The sequence below is a fragment of the Pinus tabuliformis genome, chromosome 7, assembly GCF_031772625.1.
Source record: "Pinus tabuliformis cultivar Carrire ecotype Pingquan chromosome 7, CPIR1, whole genome shotgun sequence".
Classification (NCBI taxonomy): domain Eukaryota; kingdom Viridiplantae; phylum Streptophyta; class Pinopsida; order Pinales; family Pinaceae; genus Pinus; species Pinus tabuliformis.
The window spans coordinates 1,325,686,258-1,325,705,547 of record NC_142293.1 but is presented as its reverse complement, the minus strand read 5'-3'; the positions used below and the strand labels follow the sequence as shown (position 1 = coordinate 1,325,705,547).

At 33.6% G+C, this 19,290-nt stretch overlaps 1 protein-coding gene across 1 annotated transcript; it reads right to left on the bottom strand.

Annotated features, from left to right (window-relative positions):
* Positions 1-9,703: 9,703 nt before the first annotated feature.
* LOC149252464 (serine/threonine-protein kinase OXI1-like) lies at positions 9,704-15,175 on the bottom strand. The gene is made up of 2 exons (XM_089456669.1): positions 14,775-15,175; positions 9,704-10,884 (listed from the first exon to the last, which is right to left on the bottom strand). The coding sequence occupies exons 1-2, from the start codon at positions 15,122-15,124 to the stop codon at positions 9,966-9,968; spliced, it is 1,269 nt and encodes a 422-aa protein (XP_089312795.1). The 5' UTR covers positions 15,125-15,175; the 3' UTR covers positions 9,704-9,965.
* Between the last annotated feature and the right edge of the window lie 4,115 nt (positions 15,176-19,290).

Below are 19,290 nucleotides of genomic sequence, written 5' to 3'. Positions count from 1 at the left end.
ATGGAGTCCTGACACCCATGCATTGTCTCTTGTATGAGAATGATTTTTGAATTTGAGGATCTGAATAGATCTTTTAGAGCTAAAAATTTTGGGTCCACTCCAAGACCCCTAATGTTCATTGAAAGAATGTTGATCATTTGGATGATTCCCCAGGCTTGCTTGCTCTAAGCGGCCCGTTATCAGCCAAATCAATGATAGGAATGTCGACCAGAGAGAGGTCCCGAAGGTTCAAGTCCGACCTACCAATCCTCCCCCGGAAATGTTTGCTCCCCCTGTTCTGTTTTCTTCTAACTGTAATATTTTCCGCAGAGGATGGGCTGATAGAAGGAGGAGGAGAATTCTGAGGTTTGTATATAGTCAGAGGGCGGAGGTTGAGGGATTCTCGCTTAAGCAATAAATCTAGATCACAGTCAAATGAGTTTTTCGGGGAGGAATCTGGGGAGATTTGAGGAATGATAGATGTACAAGGAGCCTTCCCTTTTAATACCGCAATGGCTTTTGATGTGGAGGAGGAAGGCAAGAGGGGGGGAGGGGATTTAATCCTCTGAGGCACAGGAATGGGGTTGATTGGTGAATGAGGAGAAGATGAAATATATGTAATGTGTGAGGCAGGAGGATGTCCTAGAGAAGGATGTGGCTAGGGAGAGGGGAAGGAATAGCCCGATCCGGGTAAGGTTCAGGGGGATAGGATTAACAGAGAGAAGCATCCATCTTTCAGAATGAGAAAGACACAAGGAATGCTGAGACCTCGACTTGCCAAGAGAACTGCATGAGGGATAATTCTCCTTTTGAAGGATGAGATCCGGCCGGACATGCACAAATGAGTGAGACCTTTTCAAAGATAAACTTGATGATTTCTCTGGTGAGAAGTCCCGAGAGGGTGAATGATGGACTTTACCCAGGTCGGGGGCCCTGCCCGAATCATTGTTCCTTCTTAGATCGACACCTCCCAGCTCCGGATCAATAATAGGAGATTTTCTATGGAAGTCCCTCCCCTTTTGTCTAGCACCAGGTCAACGAGGACAGGTCAATTTCAAGTGCCCTGTTTTATGGCAAACGAGCATCTGAAAGGGACTCCCCAAAAGTCCAAACACTACTGAATACGTGACTTACCCCATGATAGATCAATATACTCTGGAAAGCCCCCCCTATATTCTTTTTCAATCATAATCCAAGCGACCCTTTTATCTTTGGCTCTAAGACATTTGGGGTCGACATAGATAAACTTCCCAATAGCATTGCCAATATCAGCCAATGACTCCCTTGTCCACAGTTCAATCGGAAGGCTTGGAAGCTTCATCCAGATATAATTGTTTTGAGGGGTACTACGAAGGGGATTAAAACCAATGTACCATTTATGCAGGGCAAGGAAGCTTTTATCATGGACCCAAGGAAGAGCAAAGATAACTTCCAGATCATGATCACTAACAAAGTGGAAGCTGTACCAATTGTTCATAAGCCTGACAATAGTTGGAATATAACCTAAGAGAGTATTCCATTTTGAGCCGATCCATTATCGCATCTGGTCATCCTCCATTGAAGGAAAGTACCAGCGACCGACTAGCACACGCTTATGAAGACTAGCAATTCTACCAAAGAGGAAGGAGTTATCTAAATTAATGACAAAGGGGGGAGGGGTAGACTTCACCGGACGATGATTCCTTCTGCGATGAAGTAAATCAGCTCCGCCACATTTTTGGTCTTGACCCGAAATCAAAACTTGGGAAAAAGCTTATTTGCTAGAGACAAACACCTTACAACATAATTCTTTTTAATTCCTTTTATTATCCAACACGAATTTTCCCAATCTATTCCAGTGGTTTTTCAATTCCTAATCTAGGAGAATATTATAATTATTTAAAATATACGTTTCACTATAGTGGTGTTTGGGCGGATAATGAATATACGTTGGTTGGATCTGAATGATTTATTACACAAAATACATGTTTGGTTGCTTCTTTATGACTGGTTATAAAGAATGCACGTTTGGTAGTATTTTTAGTCATTATACTTGACTCCAAAATCACTTAGATACTCTACCATTATATTTGTTGAGAGATGTGCTTGGTTAAGGGTGGGAATAAGTACCATGTGATACACTACCGCGTACCATTAAGTAATTGTCACAATTCGTGAGATTCAAGGCATCACTAAATATGCAACAGTCAGCCATATTGGAAAAAGAGTTTCATTGAAATTATCAAGTTGAGGAACGCAATTTAAGTATTTTTCAAAGCTAAATTTAATGGTTGAGTTTTAATGAAGATTTTGTTTTTATTTAGAACTCAGATTTTTTATAATAAAATTTAGATGGATTGTGCACGGAAATTTTTCGCCTTAGTATATAAGGTTTTTTAATTTTGCGTTGTTTAATGATGTTTCAAATTTGTTTAGAAAATAATGGAAATTTTCACGATATTTTGATAAAATTCAGCAGAAATTTTGGGAAATTTGAGTTATAGTGGTCAAGTTTCAACATTGTGGGTGCCCTAGATGTTTTTGATGGTGTTGAATCCATTTCCACCATCAAAAACATGATTCAAGCACTTCTATTGTCATATATTTTTGAGAAAAAAATAGTTGGATTCCAACGATTTCTGAATGTCGAGGAAAATTTGTCACCTTGGTAGACAATGCATTTTAATTTCAAGGCTTCAAATTTGCCCGGAAAACAATGGAAATTCTAGCAAGATTTTGATAAAATCGAACAGAAATTTTGGGAAATACAAGTTTCAAGATTTTGGGTGACCCATGGGTTTTTGATAGTGTTGCATCCATTTCCACCATCAAAAATAGGATTTGAGCACTTCCACTGTCATATTTTTTTAGGAAAAAGCAGCGAAATTCCGACGATTTTCTAACATCCGGGAAAATTTTCCGCCTCTGTAGACAATGCCTTTTAATTTCATGTAGTCTAATGAGGCTTCAAATCTGGCCAGAAAACAATGAAAATTTTGGCAAAATTTTAATAAAATCCGATAAATTTTTTGGGAAATCCAAATTACAACTATCAAATTTTCAGATTTTAAATACCCAAAAAAAATTTAATGATATTAAATCCATTCCCATGATAAAAATCATAATTTTTGAAAAAAAAAAATTACATTCTCATGATATTTTTTACATCTAAACAAATTTGCTACCTAAATAAACAACACCTTTCAATTTAGAAACATAGATCGTAAGTAAGAAACACTAACCATGAAGAAAAATGATAAAAAATTGTGTGGTTCTTAAAATTTATTTTACATAATTGTTATATTATTCTTTTGGTTAAGAAATTTGAGCGCTTTTAGACAATATGTTGAACCTTTTTATCTAATCATGTATCACTCAAATGTAAGTGTTTTCTACCTATGGGTGGATTTGGTAGTTTGAAATTTACTACATAAGAAAGTTATATTTTATATTAAAATAATTTATTAATTAATTTATATTTATTTTAATTTTAAATTTATTAAGGATTAAGATATTATTATATTAAAATAAATGTAAATAATAATTATTTATATTTTTTATTATGGTAAATATGGATAGCCAAAGATGTATTTTTGTGAAAAATTAGGTAGAGGGGATAACATCTCATTATGCCAACCACTAGGTTTGTCTAAGAAGAAGATAAATAATAATGTTTTATATTAGCAGCTATGATATTTTAGGTACATAAGGTTTTGTCACTAGTTCAAATCACTTAAGCAACCCAAAAAATCTATAATATTTCAAAATGCATAATTAATAATTTAAATCCATTTTATCATATAAATTAAAATTATATGTATTATTAGTGTTATAATAAAATTAAAAATAAGAATATATCTATATTGATGTGAAAATTATATAAATACAAATAACATGGTTAAAAATCAAAATATATCTATTTTAACTTCCCATCTATCAAATGCATAGAGAAATTAAGCCTCGAGAGGTTGCGAACCATTCATTAATTTTTACAGCAAAAAAGAAGTTTGCATCTTGACCAATTTGATTCCTTTAATCTCTTGATAAACTTTGAATTAAAATAAATTTATGATAGTCTTACTTTGAAATCTTCCCCTTTATTCAATTTGAGAAAAAATAATATTTCTCTACATCAATATAAAATATTCCTACTTCCTTAATCTATAGATAAAATAATTTTTTTACTCTTCTCATACATATTACAAAATCGTTATAAATTATATTTAAAATTTCCAATATGGTTAAACTTGTGCAATTCCATATAATTGATATTATTTATTTATTTTTAATACAAAATTATAATAAACCATTTATATTATATTGAATTGTAAAACTTCTCTCAATGTAATGAAAAAAATTATAATAAAATATATTTTTTATAATTTTAATTTCTTAAATTTAAAAATTATATATATAAAACAGAAGAAATCCGTTTTAATATAACAAAAAATCAATATTTTTATTATTTTTATTGTAATTTTAATTTATAATATTACTCTATTGCAATTTTAATTTACAATCCTACTCCTTAAAAACTATTAAATTTTCCTAATCCATTCATTAAAATAATTAAACATTTTTTAATACTTTTATTGCACTAAATTCCAATATCTGAAAGTCCAAACAATCACACTAAAAAAAACTCATATAATATAACTAGGTTAGCGTATCAGAAACGATAAGATTATGTCAATGCAAGAGAAAGTGCACGTACACCGAGAAATGAGTAAGTGCAGGATGATGAGCTTTACAATTATATTCAAACTCAACACTCTTTTTTTAATGGTTGGTGTTCCCATAAAATCTAAATTCAAACTTCAAAGAGTCAACCTATTATCTTCTTGGTAGCCTCATTACAAGATTTTTTATTTTTATCCCAAAACTGGAAGGCTTCACTTAATCCTCGTGTATATTTTTCTTTGTTTTAATTTCTATGGGCATTATTGTAACATGTGCCCCATGCCACATTGCTCTCAACATAATCAAAATTTATAAAAACAATTTTTTATGATTAAAATATAAATTAAATAAATGTGTAAAAGAATATTTTTTAACCCAATATTTGTAATAATATAAAATGGTCAAATATATTATTAGTAGTTAATGGGAGGCATGTCTAAAGTACAAATTTGCGAACTTCCAATTCCCGATTCGTTACTGCCACTATAAGAAAAAAAGAAAAGAAAAGAACAAGGTCTGAGCAACTTACACTTGTTTAACACCTAGTTAAAAATAAATGAGCTTCCAAAATAAGGACATAGATAGTGGGGCATCTTTACGTTGATTGCAGATTCTCAGAAAATCCTAGAATTTAACAATTAGAAGAGGGGTTAAATAATTGACCAATCTTCTAACCATTAAATTATGAGATATTCCCGAAATCTGCAATCGACATAAGTTTAAGAGGGATGGTTTATTCATAGTTAACTACTTTGACATCAAACAAATGTCATAAAAGGCATCATCACCATTAGTCTAGCCATTGGCAGTTTCCATGCCACATTCCCCACCTTACGTTTACAATCATTGCAGATTGTTTCCATTAACAATGTCAACTTAAAGCTTTGTCCTCTTGTTGTGGGAAAATTTTAATTTAAAATTGAATATTTAGTATGAAAAAGAAATGCCACAATTGAATGCATCTTCATCATTTGATCTGGAATCCCTCTTCCCATAAGAGTTTTAATATGTTAATAAAGATTAATTATTGCATATAAGAGGTCTGGTGAGACTGAGTTGAAATAGCAAATTTCGGTATCCATTTCCTTGTTTCCCTTTCAAAAAAGTGGTCAAGGATAGATCTATAGCCATGACAAACTTGTTAGAAACCAATAAAATAGTTTTCTACAACCAATGAATCTTTTATGTTTTATTGATAATCTATTTGTAGGAATGAATTATCTATGTAGGGTTAAAACCTACACTCATAATGGTTGCTCTAGTCAATGGTGTGAACTGAGACATGGGGTTCAGAAAATAGTTCGATAGAAAGGTTGTCACACTAGGGAGGAAAATTTATAAGTGCAGAACAAGAGTGTTGACAATCGGGTTCAAATAATAAAGAATAAATGCAATATCCAATGTTTTAAAGATGGCATATACATCCTACTTTTGCTGGTGAACTTTTGACTGAAGAGATGAACCATAATAAAAAATCAATACACGGGTTATATTCATCTCTCACTTATCAATAAATTTGATTTTTGATTAATAAGGCATCAGGGCTTTATGTTCTTGTTGGTCGATTAAAGTACACCCTGCACCATAATCATCTTGCATCTCAAAATTGTTAGAAAATAATTCACAGATGTTAGTACCAACTTCAAATTCAATCATATTATCAATATTTACATATATTTTAGTGCAATTACTATCATTTATAAATGAAATAAAGATTCCATTATCACCAACTTGCATTAACTAAAGGAGATAAGACTATTTTTTGACATGGTACAAGTCAACTAGGTTAAATGATCATTAAAGATAATCTTAAGAAAACAATTCCCCAATGTATTTGCCACGAACTTTATTAGCTTGTTGGGCCCCTCAAGTTGAGTTGTTGTGTGTTTCAAATGAGGCTCATTGTTTACCCATATTTGATTACTCTTTCCTTTATATTGTAACCAAGGATGGGACCAATCAGTAGCAAAGTACCCTTTCAATTTATGAGATCAATCTCTACTTAATAGTAGGTCGTATGTCTTTGGTATATCCACAACTATAATGTCAATTACGTAATGGAATCATGGATCATAGGATAATCATATCAATACATCCTTCATCTCATCGATCACCTTTACTTCTGACCTATCCAACTAAATGATTTTAATTTTGGCTATCTTAGGATATAAACCATGCTCAACAATGGTTAAACATGTTATACTATAGTCAACCATGATCAACCACAATCAAACATGGCTCACCATAGTCAACCAAACTTAATATGACTTAACCCTTTGTGAATGTCGTAAAGCAAAAGTGACTATTATGAATGTAGCAATTCAACATAATTGAACCAAGATTAATGTCACAATGTAACATAACCATTAAGGAACATCACAAATTGACATAACTCAAATAAATATCACAATTTAACATAATCATTGATGAATATTGGAATGCAATGTAACCATTAAAAAAATTGTAGCAAGTCTATACAAATCAACTTAAAATAAACATTATGATGCAGGAGCATCGAACCACCACCCAACCGAATTGATTTTGGGTGCTCCGAGAAGAAGCAACGTGGAAACCAAGGGGGGAGGACACATTTTTTCTCTTATTTTTAATTCATTTGTAAGCCTCTAGAAGGCGATTATCTCGCAGGGACGATATTTGATTTGTTAGAGTTTGTTAGGATTTTCTTTCTATTTATAAGTTGCCTGCAGGTGTGAGATGAGAGTGACCATTCCAATGTAAAAACTAGGCTAAGAGGTCATTGAGCCCCAAGAGGCCTTAGTGTGTAATTAGGCCCAAGTTTGAATATATACATCTCACATGTTTATTTCATGTATGTTGCCTGTCCATTTCGTGTTATGTGTTTTCTTTTAATTGCCATTTTCTTAGAGGTCGTATTGCCATGCCATGTTTGCAAATTAGGTGACCAAGTGAATGCACCCTAGCTAGTAGGAATTTTAATTTAGATGAGAGAGTGAAGAAGGCATTGGTAGAGCCATATTATAAGTCCCAAATCAAAACGAGGGTCAACTAGCCCAACCTCTGACTTGGGCGGGGCCCAGTCAGGTGGTCGTGTCATGCATCAATTTTGTCGCAGAGGTAATGAAAGGGTCAACCCCAACCTGCAAATGTGAATCAACCCCAACTTATGGAAATGACCTGACCTGTGCCGTTAGGATGGATGTGAGTTCAACTAAAATTTATTACGTAGTTTCAACATTCAAATTAGGGAAAATGCGGAACTTCATTACTGTAGAAAATAAAATCAAAGATTATGTGGGCCATAACCCATAGGCTCAGGAGATTTGAGCCACCAGGGGTTGAAATGGAGCACCCTAGAAATCAATATTCATCAAGTGGTTCAAAGTGCAAGAGGGAGGCGAAGGTTTCTTGTAATAGGAAAATCCCACAATTGTGGTTGTGGGTAGAATTCGAGGAAACATGAGCCAGTATTCAACATCCAAGTGAGCAAAGGAAGCTTGAGAGGTTCTAGGGGAGATGAACCGAGACACCAAATTTCTGAGCCGGATGAGGATAGTCGATGAATTGAGTTTGAAGCATGGTTGCAAATCACTCAATGATGCATGTGTGAAAAAGGACTGAAAGAGATAGTGATGAATGAGATGCAAAAATGAAGATACATGATCGAGAGATAATGGATATTTTCAAGCATGGGATTTTGATGTAGGAACATCTAACCACCAACCAACCAAATTGATTTCGGGTGCTTCGAGAAGAAGTAGTGTGGCAGCAAAGGGGAGAAGACACATTTTCCTCTTATTTTTAATTCATTTGTAAGCCTCTAGAAGGTGATTAGCTGGTAGGGACAATATTTGATTTGTTAGAGTTTGTTGGGATTTTCTTTTTGTTTATAAGCCGCCTGTGAGTGTCAGAGGAGAGCAACCATTCCAATGTAAAAGCCAGGCCGAGAGGCCATTAAGCCCCAAGAGGCCTTAGTATGTAATCAAGCCCAAGTTTGAATATATACATCTTGCATGTTTATTTCATGTCTGTCATTTTTCTAGTTTTGTGTGATGTGTTTTCTTTTAATCGCCATTTTCTGAAAGGTTGTATTGCCATGACATATTTGGAAGTTAGGTGACCAAGCGAATGCACCCTAGCCATTAGGAATGTGAACATCAACGACAGAGCAAGGAAGGCATTGGTCGGACCACAGTACGAGTCCCAAATCAAAATAAGCGTCATTCAACCTAACCTTCGACTTGAGTGGGGCCCAGTTGGGTGGTCGGGCCTTGCTTCAAGTCCATTGTGGAGGTAATGAAAGGTTCAACCTCTACATGCAAATGTGAACCAACCCCTACTTATGGAGAGGACCCCGACCTGTGACGTCAAGGTTGGGCTTGCAAGTTCGACCTCCGAAGAAAGTTCGCTCGATGGAATATGGCGAGAACATTGGCCGCATATGCCAATCTGGTAAGAGGTGAAACACTTAGTTGGGGTTTAAAAGAAAAAGAATCTCATTTGTTACACTGGAAAGTGGATTTTGTGGGCCTATTACCCATAAACACCTAGATTGGAGCCGCAAAAAAAATTGAAATAAAGAGATCCTTAATTCGGTATTCATAATCATATTATAAATCTCTTGAATGGAAAATTTATAATCCATCATATATTTATTGATAATTAATTAAAAATAAGTATAAAAAACAATGGTTAACCGTTAACTACCTACTTTATTGCTTACCTATTTGCATCTCTGCATCTCTTTATTCCTTACCTGATAATGCAAATTACATACAATCAAATTAAAAATAACCTCCTTATAAATATACCAAACTAAACTACTCCATTTTCTCATAAATAGTTTCAAAATACCACCCTGTTCTAACCATTCAATCTTTTTTAATAACTGATGTATATTTTCCAACATAATTATTTTTTACACTAAAGCCGTGTTTTCTGACTCTACTTCTCACTGCCACTTGTGAATTATGTTTTACACTAAAGCCGTGTTTTCTGACTCTACTTCTCACTGCCACTTGTGAGTGTGATGCTCTACTTTCTCAATATAGGGCGAAACTTACCATGTTTTCTCAATATAGGGCCATATTTACTATGTTTTGCACATATAGAGCGACGATTATAAGATCAAAATCTCTATTAAATTTATATGAATTTAGGATGCCTGATAAACCATGATTGGCCTGTACTCCGTTGAGCAACCATGATGGGTGTGAACTCCATTGGTCTCCCATGTTAGATTTTCTTTTAGCCGAGAAATTTACATAACTTGTAGCGTTCACATCTACAAAATATGAATACACAACGAACTAGAAAAAACAGCATTTTCAAATGCAATGGCCGGTTTCTCAAAACACTCCAAAATCATCGTTGTTTTCTTCTCCGCTGGATATCCTCTTAACCCAAGTCAGTTTACTTTCTTCCTTACAATGCCAGAAATCACTGTTGTTTTTCTTGTGTTTACTGGATATTGTGGAGTTAACCTCTACGTACTCTTCCATGTCAATAGTACTGCTCATCATTTCCTCCACAGGAATATGAATTGATGGAACAAATGGAGGTCTGGATATATATTGAATGGTGTCCCAATTGAGCCCCTTGAAAAACAAATGGTCTTTTATGTCATCAACACTGGGTCTTTTAGAGGGATCCTTCTGGAGCAATCTGATTATGAGATCTCTTAGAGGAGTCCATGGGCCTGAGAATTGGGGTTGTTTTATTAGTATATTGTAGAATGTTTCTTTCCTTGTTGCACCCTTGAAGGGTGTTTTACCATACAGCATTTCATAGAGTAGAACCCCCAAAGCCCACCAGTCCACTGCAAAATCATGACCAATGCCCTTGAGCATCTCTGGGGCCACATATTCTTCTGTGCCCACCAAGGAATTGGACCTTGTTGGAGGACTGGACGGTGAGTTTCTGGTTTTGTTAACTGGAGAAACTTGGGCAGAATTGAGATTGTTGGGGATAGGCATGGGAGAATTTTGGGGTTTATCAGGCTGGCTACGTAATGGGTTTAGGCAGGAACTTATTGAACGTCTAAGGTGTGGAATGTGCACGCCCTTGGACTGTCTGTGCTGACGTACATTTGGAGTTTCTAAAAGGGTTGTGAAATGCTTGAGCGAAAGCCTGGTAGAGAGATCAAAGTCTGTAAGCATTATGTGACCACTGGCTTGCACGAGAATGTTCTCAGGTTTGAGGTCTCTGTAAGCTATGCCTTGGCTGTGTAGGTGCTCCAATGCTATCACGATCTCTGCTGAATAAAACCTGGGAAACCACCGCAGATCAAGCCTTAGATGATTGAAAACTTATGTACAATTTGACACTTTACCTTTTTTTTTCAGACAAAAAAAACATCATGTATTATATTGACGCAATATAAAAACCAGCATGGGATAAAAAAGTGACATGTGAGGCCACATTGACACTTTACATTACATATCTGTAACAGAGAATTCATTGATAACGGTTAGTCACTTAGAGCCCAATAACGTGCAATTTATGTGAATTGAAATGCAAAATTATGAAACTTTCATCAATTTGGCTGTATAGTCCGCATAAATGGAATTAGAGCGGTAGCTGTTGAACTCAGGAAATCTGAGGGGAATAAAATCATATGATATATTATGGGTTTAAGTTATAATGATGATGTAGTAAAAGATCTGTGATGTTTTTGCTTATTGATATCAGGATATAATTGGATAAGAAAATTAAAGTTGAAGATAGAAAACTTGTTATATGATTTGGGATTATAAAATATAACAATTATAATGTTAAATTTGTATGAGAGTAGATGTAAGTAAGAGTTTGGAAGTTTAAAAGGAAGTGTTTTTCATCTTCTACCATTTTAATATCGTAAGTCAGATTGGAAACACCACGCGATTCATGAGAATTAGTCTTATTTTAGCGATGTTCAATGTTTTCTTAATGGTGGTCAACACAGAGAGATAATTCTAGTTATTAAGGGTGGGGTTGATCACTTGCCTATAATATCTTAGCTTCCTTTTACCCTCCAACTCCTTATCATCCCACAACTTGTCGTTAAAATTGGAGGTAATAGTATCTTTTACACTATATTTGCTTCCCATGATGATCTCCTCCTTAATCCCCCAATGGTTGAGCCCAGAGATTGGGCATCTTTATGCCACTGGCACTTGAGGCGAAAGTGGGAGTTTTGACTATAGTTAGAAGCAATTTTTGGGAGCCTCTTGGATTCCATGTTGTAAAGCTTCTTCTTATACATCAAATATCTAAATATAGCCATACTTTCAATGGGAGACATGTCCAACGTCTATCAAGAGGATAACATAAGGAATATTTCCCTTGATTTTAGGTTGTATTTCCCTTTATATATATACCTGTGAGTTTTTGAATTAACCAAATGTTGGGGATATATATATATATATATATATGAGTTTTGGAAATGTTGGTAATATGGGTATGGTGTTTGAATGGTTGGAAGTTTGTTTAAATTAGAAAAAGGAAAAAAATATCAAAAAATTATATTTATAAAAATAATTATAGATTAAAATGTATTTTAATAATTATACATTTTAAATATTATTTTAAATAAATTTAAATTCAATTTATATGGTGAAATTGTTATACAATATTTATGTTATGGTATATTCGTTTTGGTTTAGTCTAAGGAGACCAGGTTTTTGCTTCTAAAAAGAAGGTAAATCTGGCATGATTTTGAAAAAAAATTTGGAAATCAAGGTTATAGTTGTGAGCCTCAAAATTTTGGATGCACCATGGTTTATTGATGATCAATCCATTTACACCATAAAAAAATAGTTCAAACAATTTTATAATGAGATTTCTTGAAAATTTATCATATGAAAATTTATATATATATATATATATAATTCTTTTCCTTATTTAAATTAGAAAAATAATTAAGAAATCTTACTCTAATAATATGAAAATCTAACAAAAATCAATAATATAGTTGTTAAAACATTAATTTATTAAATTTATATCAAGAAAAACATAAATGCTTTAAAAATTATTCATATTTAAAATTATAATATAAATATTATTAAGTTTTTAAATAAATTTTAGAGTAAAATTTAAATATATTTTAATTTTAATTTTATAATAATATTCTAAATAAATATAATAAAATAGAGCAAGTATAATAATTGAATAAAAATATTTATATTTTAATTTAGTAATATTCAAAATTGGTATTTACTAATATCAATTGGTTTTATCTATTGAATTAGAGATTTTTTATATCTAATTAAAATTATAATTGAAATTTTATGAAATATCATTGTTTTCGATTATGTAATATATAAATGAAGAAATTGATATTAATCAATAATTATTAATAAGTAGATAGTTTGAAGGAAAAGTTAAAAATAAAAATAAAAAAAATTAGAGTATAAATTTATATAATATTTTATTATTATTAATATGAGAAAATTCACTTTCCACCCATACTAATAAATTTTAAAATTTTCATTAAATAAATTATTTATAAATAATGTATTTTTACAAATAAATTTAATATAAAATAAAAAATTAATATAATTTTTTTTAAATAATTATTTAAGTAACAATTATTTATAAATAATAATCCTAAAATCAGTAAACAAAATCTTAGAAATGAATACTTAAAAATACTAATAAACAAAACTTAAAAATACCTCATCATGTAACTTATGGAATCAATATCTTAATGCACTTTTGAAAATCAGATTAAAAAAATACACACATCAAAAATTCGTTTTAGAGCAAAGCCAATTGGCAATAGATGCCTGGGATTATATATGTACACCCTTAAATAACTGACTAGCCAAAATCTATGAGTAAGCATATACAGCCCCGCGCTCCTCTACGGCTGGTTTTCTGCGAAATCTCATTAAGCATGGCATCTTAAGAATAAGGCCCCAGGTGGAGATCGAGTGGCCCAAAGATTGACCAACCCCAAGGAAACTCCGAACACAGTCATAATAAATGGTACAGACAGAACCATAGTTATAAAACCAGATTTATGGTGATGCAAAGGGAATAGTAGATTGGGTTAAAGATATAACAGTTTCAATCCTCTCATATTAATTAATTAGATGAAACGCATCAGGATATAGGTATATCATATCAATTTGAATTACATTTACAGAGAGCAGGATAGCAGACTTACTAGCAAAAAGAGGAATTGATAAAATATCTGGTAAGTTTTTATTTTCTGCTAATGAACAAAGAGCCATGAAAAATGCTGGCAGCATAAACTTCTCTTAGAGATTAGAAGTATGATGGTATGTAGTTTTTTTTGGATAATGTAAAGAACATCAGGAAAATTTGACTGAGGAGATCACTCCTGTCATATTGTTAATAGAAAGAAAGTTTTGTTTGGACTGTAGATGAAAGAATGGAGGTTATGGATTATAATGCTGGTAAAATTTATAGGAGAAAAAGTAGTAACAATAGTACTGTAAGGTTGATAAAAGGGTTTTTTTTTCAGATAGATTGAAAAACTATGAAAAGTGTACTATATGTTTTTATTAATATAAATCAGAAACATTTTTTTCCCTCTGAAAAAAAGTTGGATTCGACATTGAGTCCAGATGTAAACAGCCCAAATTGTACATCTAGAAATATGGTTTAATGGAAAAGGAAGTGATCTACCCAACAAGCAGGGCAATAAATAAATAATTGACCTCCCAATGGATGGTCAATTTAAGTCGATTGCAGATTCCCCGAATATTTAAGAATCTGAAGGATTAAGAATCTGAAGGATATGGACGCGGTCAATTTTTTTGACCGCTCCATGTCCGTTGGATTTTCAAATATTCGAAAAATCTGTAATCTACTTAGAGTTAGCCATTACTTCCATCATACAAACAAGAGATGGACCGGGATGTAGCCATTTTTGCAAGAAAGCATAATAGTTATTCATCACAGAGTTTAATTTGTTGCACCACTGCATATGATCTATGGTGTTACACACAGGTAAAACTGAGAAATAGACTTTCTAAACTTCAAAAGAATGCAATATTTCTCATGCAAGGATCAGCAATGTTCCTTCTGATCATATACATATACAGGCAGAGGAGAATACCAATATTTACATTAAAAATCACTCAAAGGAGATTATCAATATTTACATTAAAAATCACTCATCCAAAAATACAATGCAAACTTCTAATTACCTGATGACAGATTCTGAAAATGTTTTTTCAGCCTGTTCGTGCCTCAAATTATTGAGATCACCTCCAGGGCAGTACTCGCCTAAGAATGCAATAACTTTTTCTGTCTCCAGACGACCCAGAAATGGCGACAGAAATGGATGCTGCAATGCAGATGAAGACAAAATGTCGAACTCCACCTCTGTCCTCCTTAACCCCTCCTCCTTTTTCATCATCACAGATTTGCTTATCACTTTGAGTGCCAAGGATCTTTTGTCATGCTTCTCATCAATAACCAGAAAGACAGTGCCCATGGCTCCCCCTCCTAAGACTTTCACAGCCTTTAATTCTTCCAAACTTTTAATATCTTCCATCTTCACGATCCAGACAGCAATATCCCCCAATTCTCCAACCCTAAAACTGAGCTTTTAACTGTCCATAAAATGCCAAAAACAAAATCTGAGAAGGATTCTCCAAATCCTCAGATTTGGGATAGTGGCCACTCTGAAATTATTTATATACCCACGAAGTGTTTATATATATAAAAAGTGAGGAGCATTAACGATATCAGACAAAGACCTCGTAATAGCAGCTTTGGACATACATTAAGCAATACCAGTAGGTATTGTGCACCATAATAATAATAGAGTCTAACAACAGAATAATAATAATAAAACAGTGACATCTCGTGCACTCAAAGCTATTTTCTCCCTAACCTGTCGAGGGATGTTTCTAATAATGTGGACAAAACGAAGCACCACGTACGGCATCAACTATAATTTAACTATAATAAATTAATTGAGTGTGATGTTGATGTTTTTGGTCAACTAACCGACGGAAATAGGTTTTTTTTAATGGTTTAATGTGTGGTTTTTTTTGTTCTTAGTTAGATTTTTTTTTTAAGTTTTTTAGTGATTTTTTTTATTTAATTTCTTTAAAATTTGTTAAGAATTTATTGAAATCACACGCTTGATGGGTAACTCCTGTACAATCAAAGAGCCTTACGGATTTTTCACAATTCTCCCAAAGTCAATTACTGAACAACATCCCAAGCTGTCGCATAACCTCACTAGAAAACCACTCTCACCTCTTCATCAATGAGGGATCCTTCCCTAGATTCACAACTCTCAAGTTATTTGGACAACCATCAATGTTTAGCCTTTTTACTTAACTGTAGTTGTTCTAAAAGAGTTTGAGAGGTTCAAATTTTTCTTCATTGAAATCATCATCATCAAAATTCAATGAATATTCATTTGTGGCTATGTTTGTTGATTGTTTTACCTTCCCTTTTAATAGATAGCTGCACAATTTTTGCAATTCCACGTTGTTTGTCATTGTATGCCTAATTTTCCCACAATAGTAGCATTCGAGTTCACTTTTATTTTCATTTTTCTTTGTCATCCGTGTCTTTGAATATAATGCATTTCTACATCCTCTAGATTTAGCCTCTTTTCCTCTGCCAAAACTATTGCAATTGTCTCATCTAATGTATGTGAAGACATTTGACTTAAGGTGAAGACGACATTGCTAAAACTTGAAGGTAAACTATTTACTAAGATGGCTTTTGCATCTTCGTTTTCTACCTTAGCATCAACTTCAATTAATTTTCTTATAAGAGACATTAAATTACTTACAAGATTGGACGTAGAAGTCTCTTTATTCATTTTAAGTCTAAATAACTGCAATTTTATGGAAAATTTTGCATTTGTAGCTTTAGCACCAAACATTTGAATCAAGTGTTCCCATATTTCTTTAGATGATTTAGTGAGATTGACATGATGTAACTGTGAACATGAAAGGGAAAGTTTGATAATGGACTTGGCTTTGTCATCTCTATTTTCCCATTCAAGTAATTGTTTGGCATCTATAGGTTCCACTTCTATGCCCCACAAATTTTTATTCATTAATTGCCTATGTACTTTTACTTTCCATGAGTGAAAGTTTAGGCCACTAAATTTTTCTAGAACCATGAATTCCATGATCATAAAATATTAAAAAACTAACAGAAAATGTTTTTTAAAATTTGATACCGAGGTACCTTTTTGTAGTTATCGATGCACCCTCTATAATTGAAAAAAATGTTGCAAGTGCTCAGTGAAGACAACACACCTTGTTGCAACATCACACAACAAGCCTAAACAAACTCAAGAATACTTGGTCTTATATGCAACCTCATCCTGCCATCAAAATGGATGATAGGTAATCTGATGACCATCGAATTCTCTCACACGTCTAGGGTACAATGAAGACCTTAGAGAAGCGCAACCCGTATCTTTAGGTTCCTAATGAAGCTAATGTCCCTAAATCTAAGAGGGCTAGGATATGCCCATTCAAAAAGATTCCTAAACTACCACATCATGGACAATCTCTCGTCAATTGTTCTCCTTCAAGAAACTATGATGTCTGAGGAAAAATCCTTGGAGATCTTACTTCGAATATGCCCAACATGGCATGGTTGTGCTACTAACTCCTCTAGAAAATCTGGTGGACTTGCAGCAATATGGGATCCTACTTTTTTCTCCTTTCTAGCCTACAAGCTGATTTTAGGCATAGTTTTGACAGGACATGCTTAGGGTTGTAGTTGTAGACTCTGAATTCTTAATATGTATGGCCATTACAAAAATCGCAAGCCTTTCTGGGAATTGATTGACAATTCATTCTTATTGGATATTCACTTGTTAATCGTTGTAGGGGACTTAAATTTAACGTTGAATGTGGGTGAATGTTGGGGGCACAAGGCTAATCCAGATACTCTGGCGGCATTTTTCACAGATATCTTCAACTGCAAGGCTCTCCGTAACATTTCTTCTAATCCAATATGTCCAACATGGTGAAACAGTAGGATGGGCACGAACAACATTGCTAAAAGAATTGACATATTTCTGGTGGACTCCAATTTATCACTTAGATTGAAAAGCCTCAAGTCATGGACTTTCTTCTCGGACATATCTAATCATGACGCCATCATCCTGGAATGGCTAGATGACTTGGAGGACATAAAAATTACATTCAATTTAATTAGATGTGGGTTAATGAGACCAATTTCCAAGACCTAGTTCTGCAATCTTGGTCTAACCCTCTCTCTCCTGATAACACTGATCCGTAAAAGGTGGTTATTAAAAAGCTAAAGAGGATGAAAACTATGGTAAGGATATGGATTAAAAATAAAAAATGAAATCTCAGAAAGGAGCACCAATCAATAGACATAAATTGCCATGTTGATGGTTCCTATTTTGTTGGGATACTTTTCTGAACATCAACACACAACAATTTTAGAGTTGATTTCTAGAAAAGATAAAATCCTAAAATTACAGGAAGAAGATTAGTGCCAGAAAAGAAGTCTTAAATGGATCAAAGGAGGTGATCGAAATACAAATTTTTTTCATATGGCCACGTTCAAAAGGAAACAAACAAACTCAATTTGGTCAATCAAAGATGAAGTAGGGCATACTTATACATTCTTCAACGATATCAAAGAGAGAGCATTTCAACATTTCAAAAATCAATTTCGGGAAAGGGAGGAAATTCATGTGGTTGGTATGATGGAACTAGTTGATCTCTTTCCTACATGGATCAACAATGGAAATACATCAACGATGGACAATCATGTTACCAATGAGGAGTTGTTACAAACCCTGAAGGAGATGGCCAAGAATAAAAGTCATGGGCCCGATGCTTGGCCTTGTCAATGTTTTTTTTTCTTTGATTTGAGGGGCCCGGATTTGGTAAAGATGATGGAAGCGGTCAGAATCTTCGACAAAATTCCAGGTTCAATCAATTCAACCTTTCTCACTCTCATTCCTAAGAAACACAATCCTTTGTCTCTTAATGACTATAGGCCTATTTATTTATGTAATTTCATATATAAAATGATGTCCAAACTTATTGCTAACCATGTCAAAAATATCATCTCCCCATATATTTCGCAATAACAATTTGACTTCTTTCCCAACAAGAGAATCCAAGATGCAGTGGTCATTGCTTAAGAAGGCATTCATTCAGTCAAATCAAGTAATCAAAAATCATGTTTCATGAAAATTGACCTCATTCGGGCCTTTGATTGTGTTGAGTGGGAGTTCCTCACTATGATCCTATACAAATCGGTTTCAAACATAAACATATCCAATGGATAATGGCATGCATCAAATCTACTTCTATGGCGGTTCTCATCAATGGGGAACCCACTAATTTCTTCAAATTGAACAGAGGACTGAGACAGTGTTGTGCTTTATCTCCTCTATTGTTTATTCTTGTAATGGATACATTAAGCAGGGGGATCAAATCCATGAAAGAGGTTCGCGCCATAAATGGTTGTGGGATATCCAAAAACAGTTGACTATCACATCTGATGTTCGTGGATGATATTATGTGCATGGGGGGGCAAAAATCTCAGAATGGGAAGCATTCTATAAGACTTTTCTAAAATTCAGCAATGTATTTGGGCTTAACATTAATAAAAACAAAACATAACTTATTTCTGATGATGGTACCTCGATGGAGGTAATTGGGATTGCTGCTATGTTTGAGATTAAGATTTGCC

What these genes read in the sequence shown, in the direction of transcription:
- LOC149252464 (XM_089456669.1), bottom strand. Translation starts at nt 15,124, where the DNA reads ATGGAAGATATTAAAAGTTTGGAAGAATTAAAGGCTGTGAAAGTCTTA. An exon ending in TTTTCAGAATCTGTCATCAG is followed by an intron (nt 10,885 to 14,774) that starts GTAATTAGAAGT and finishes GTGGTTTCCCAG; the next exon opens with GTTTTATTCAGCAGAGATCG.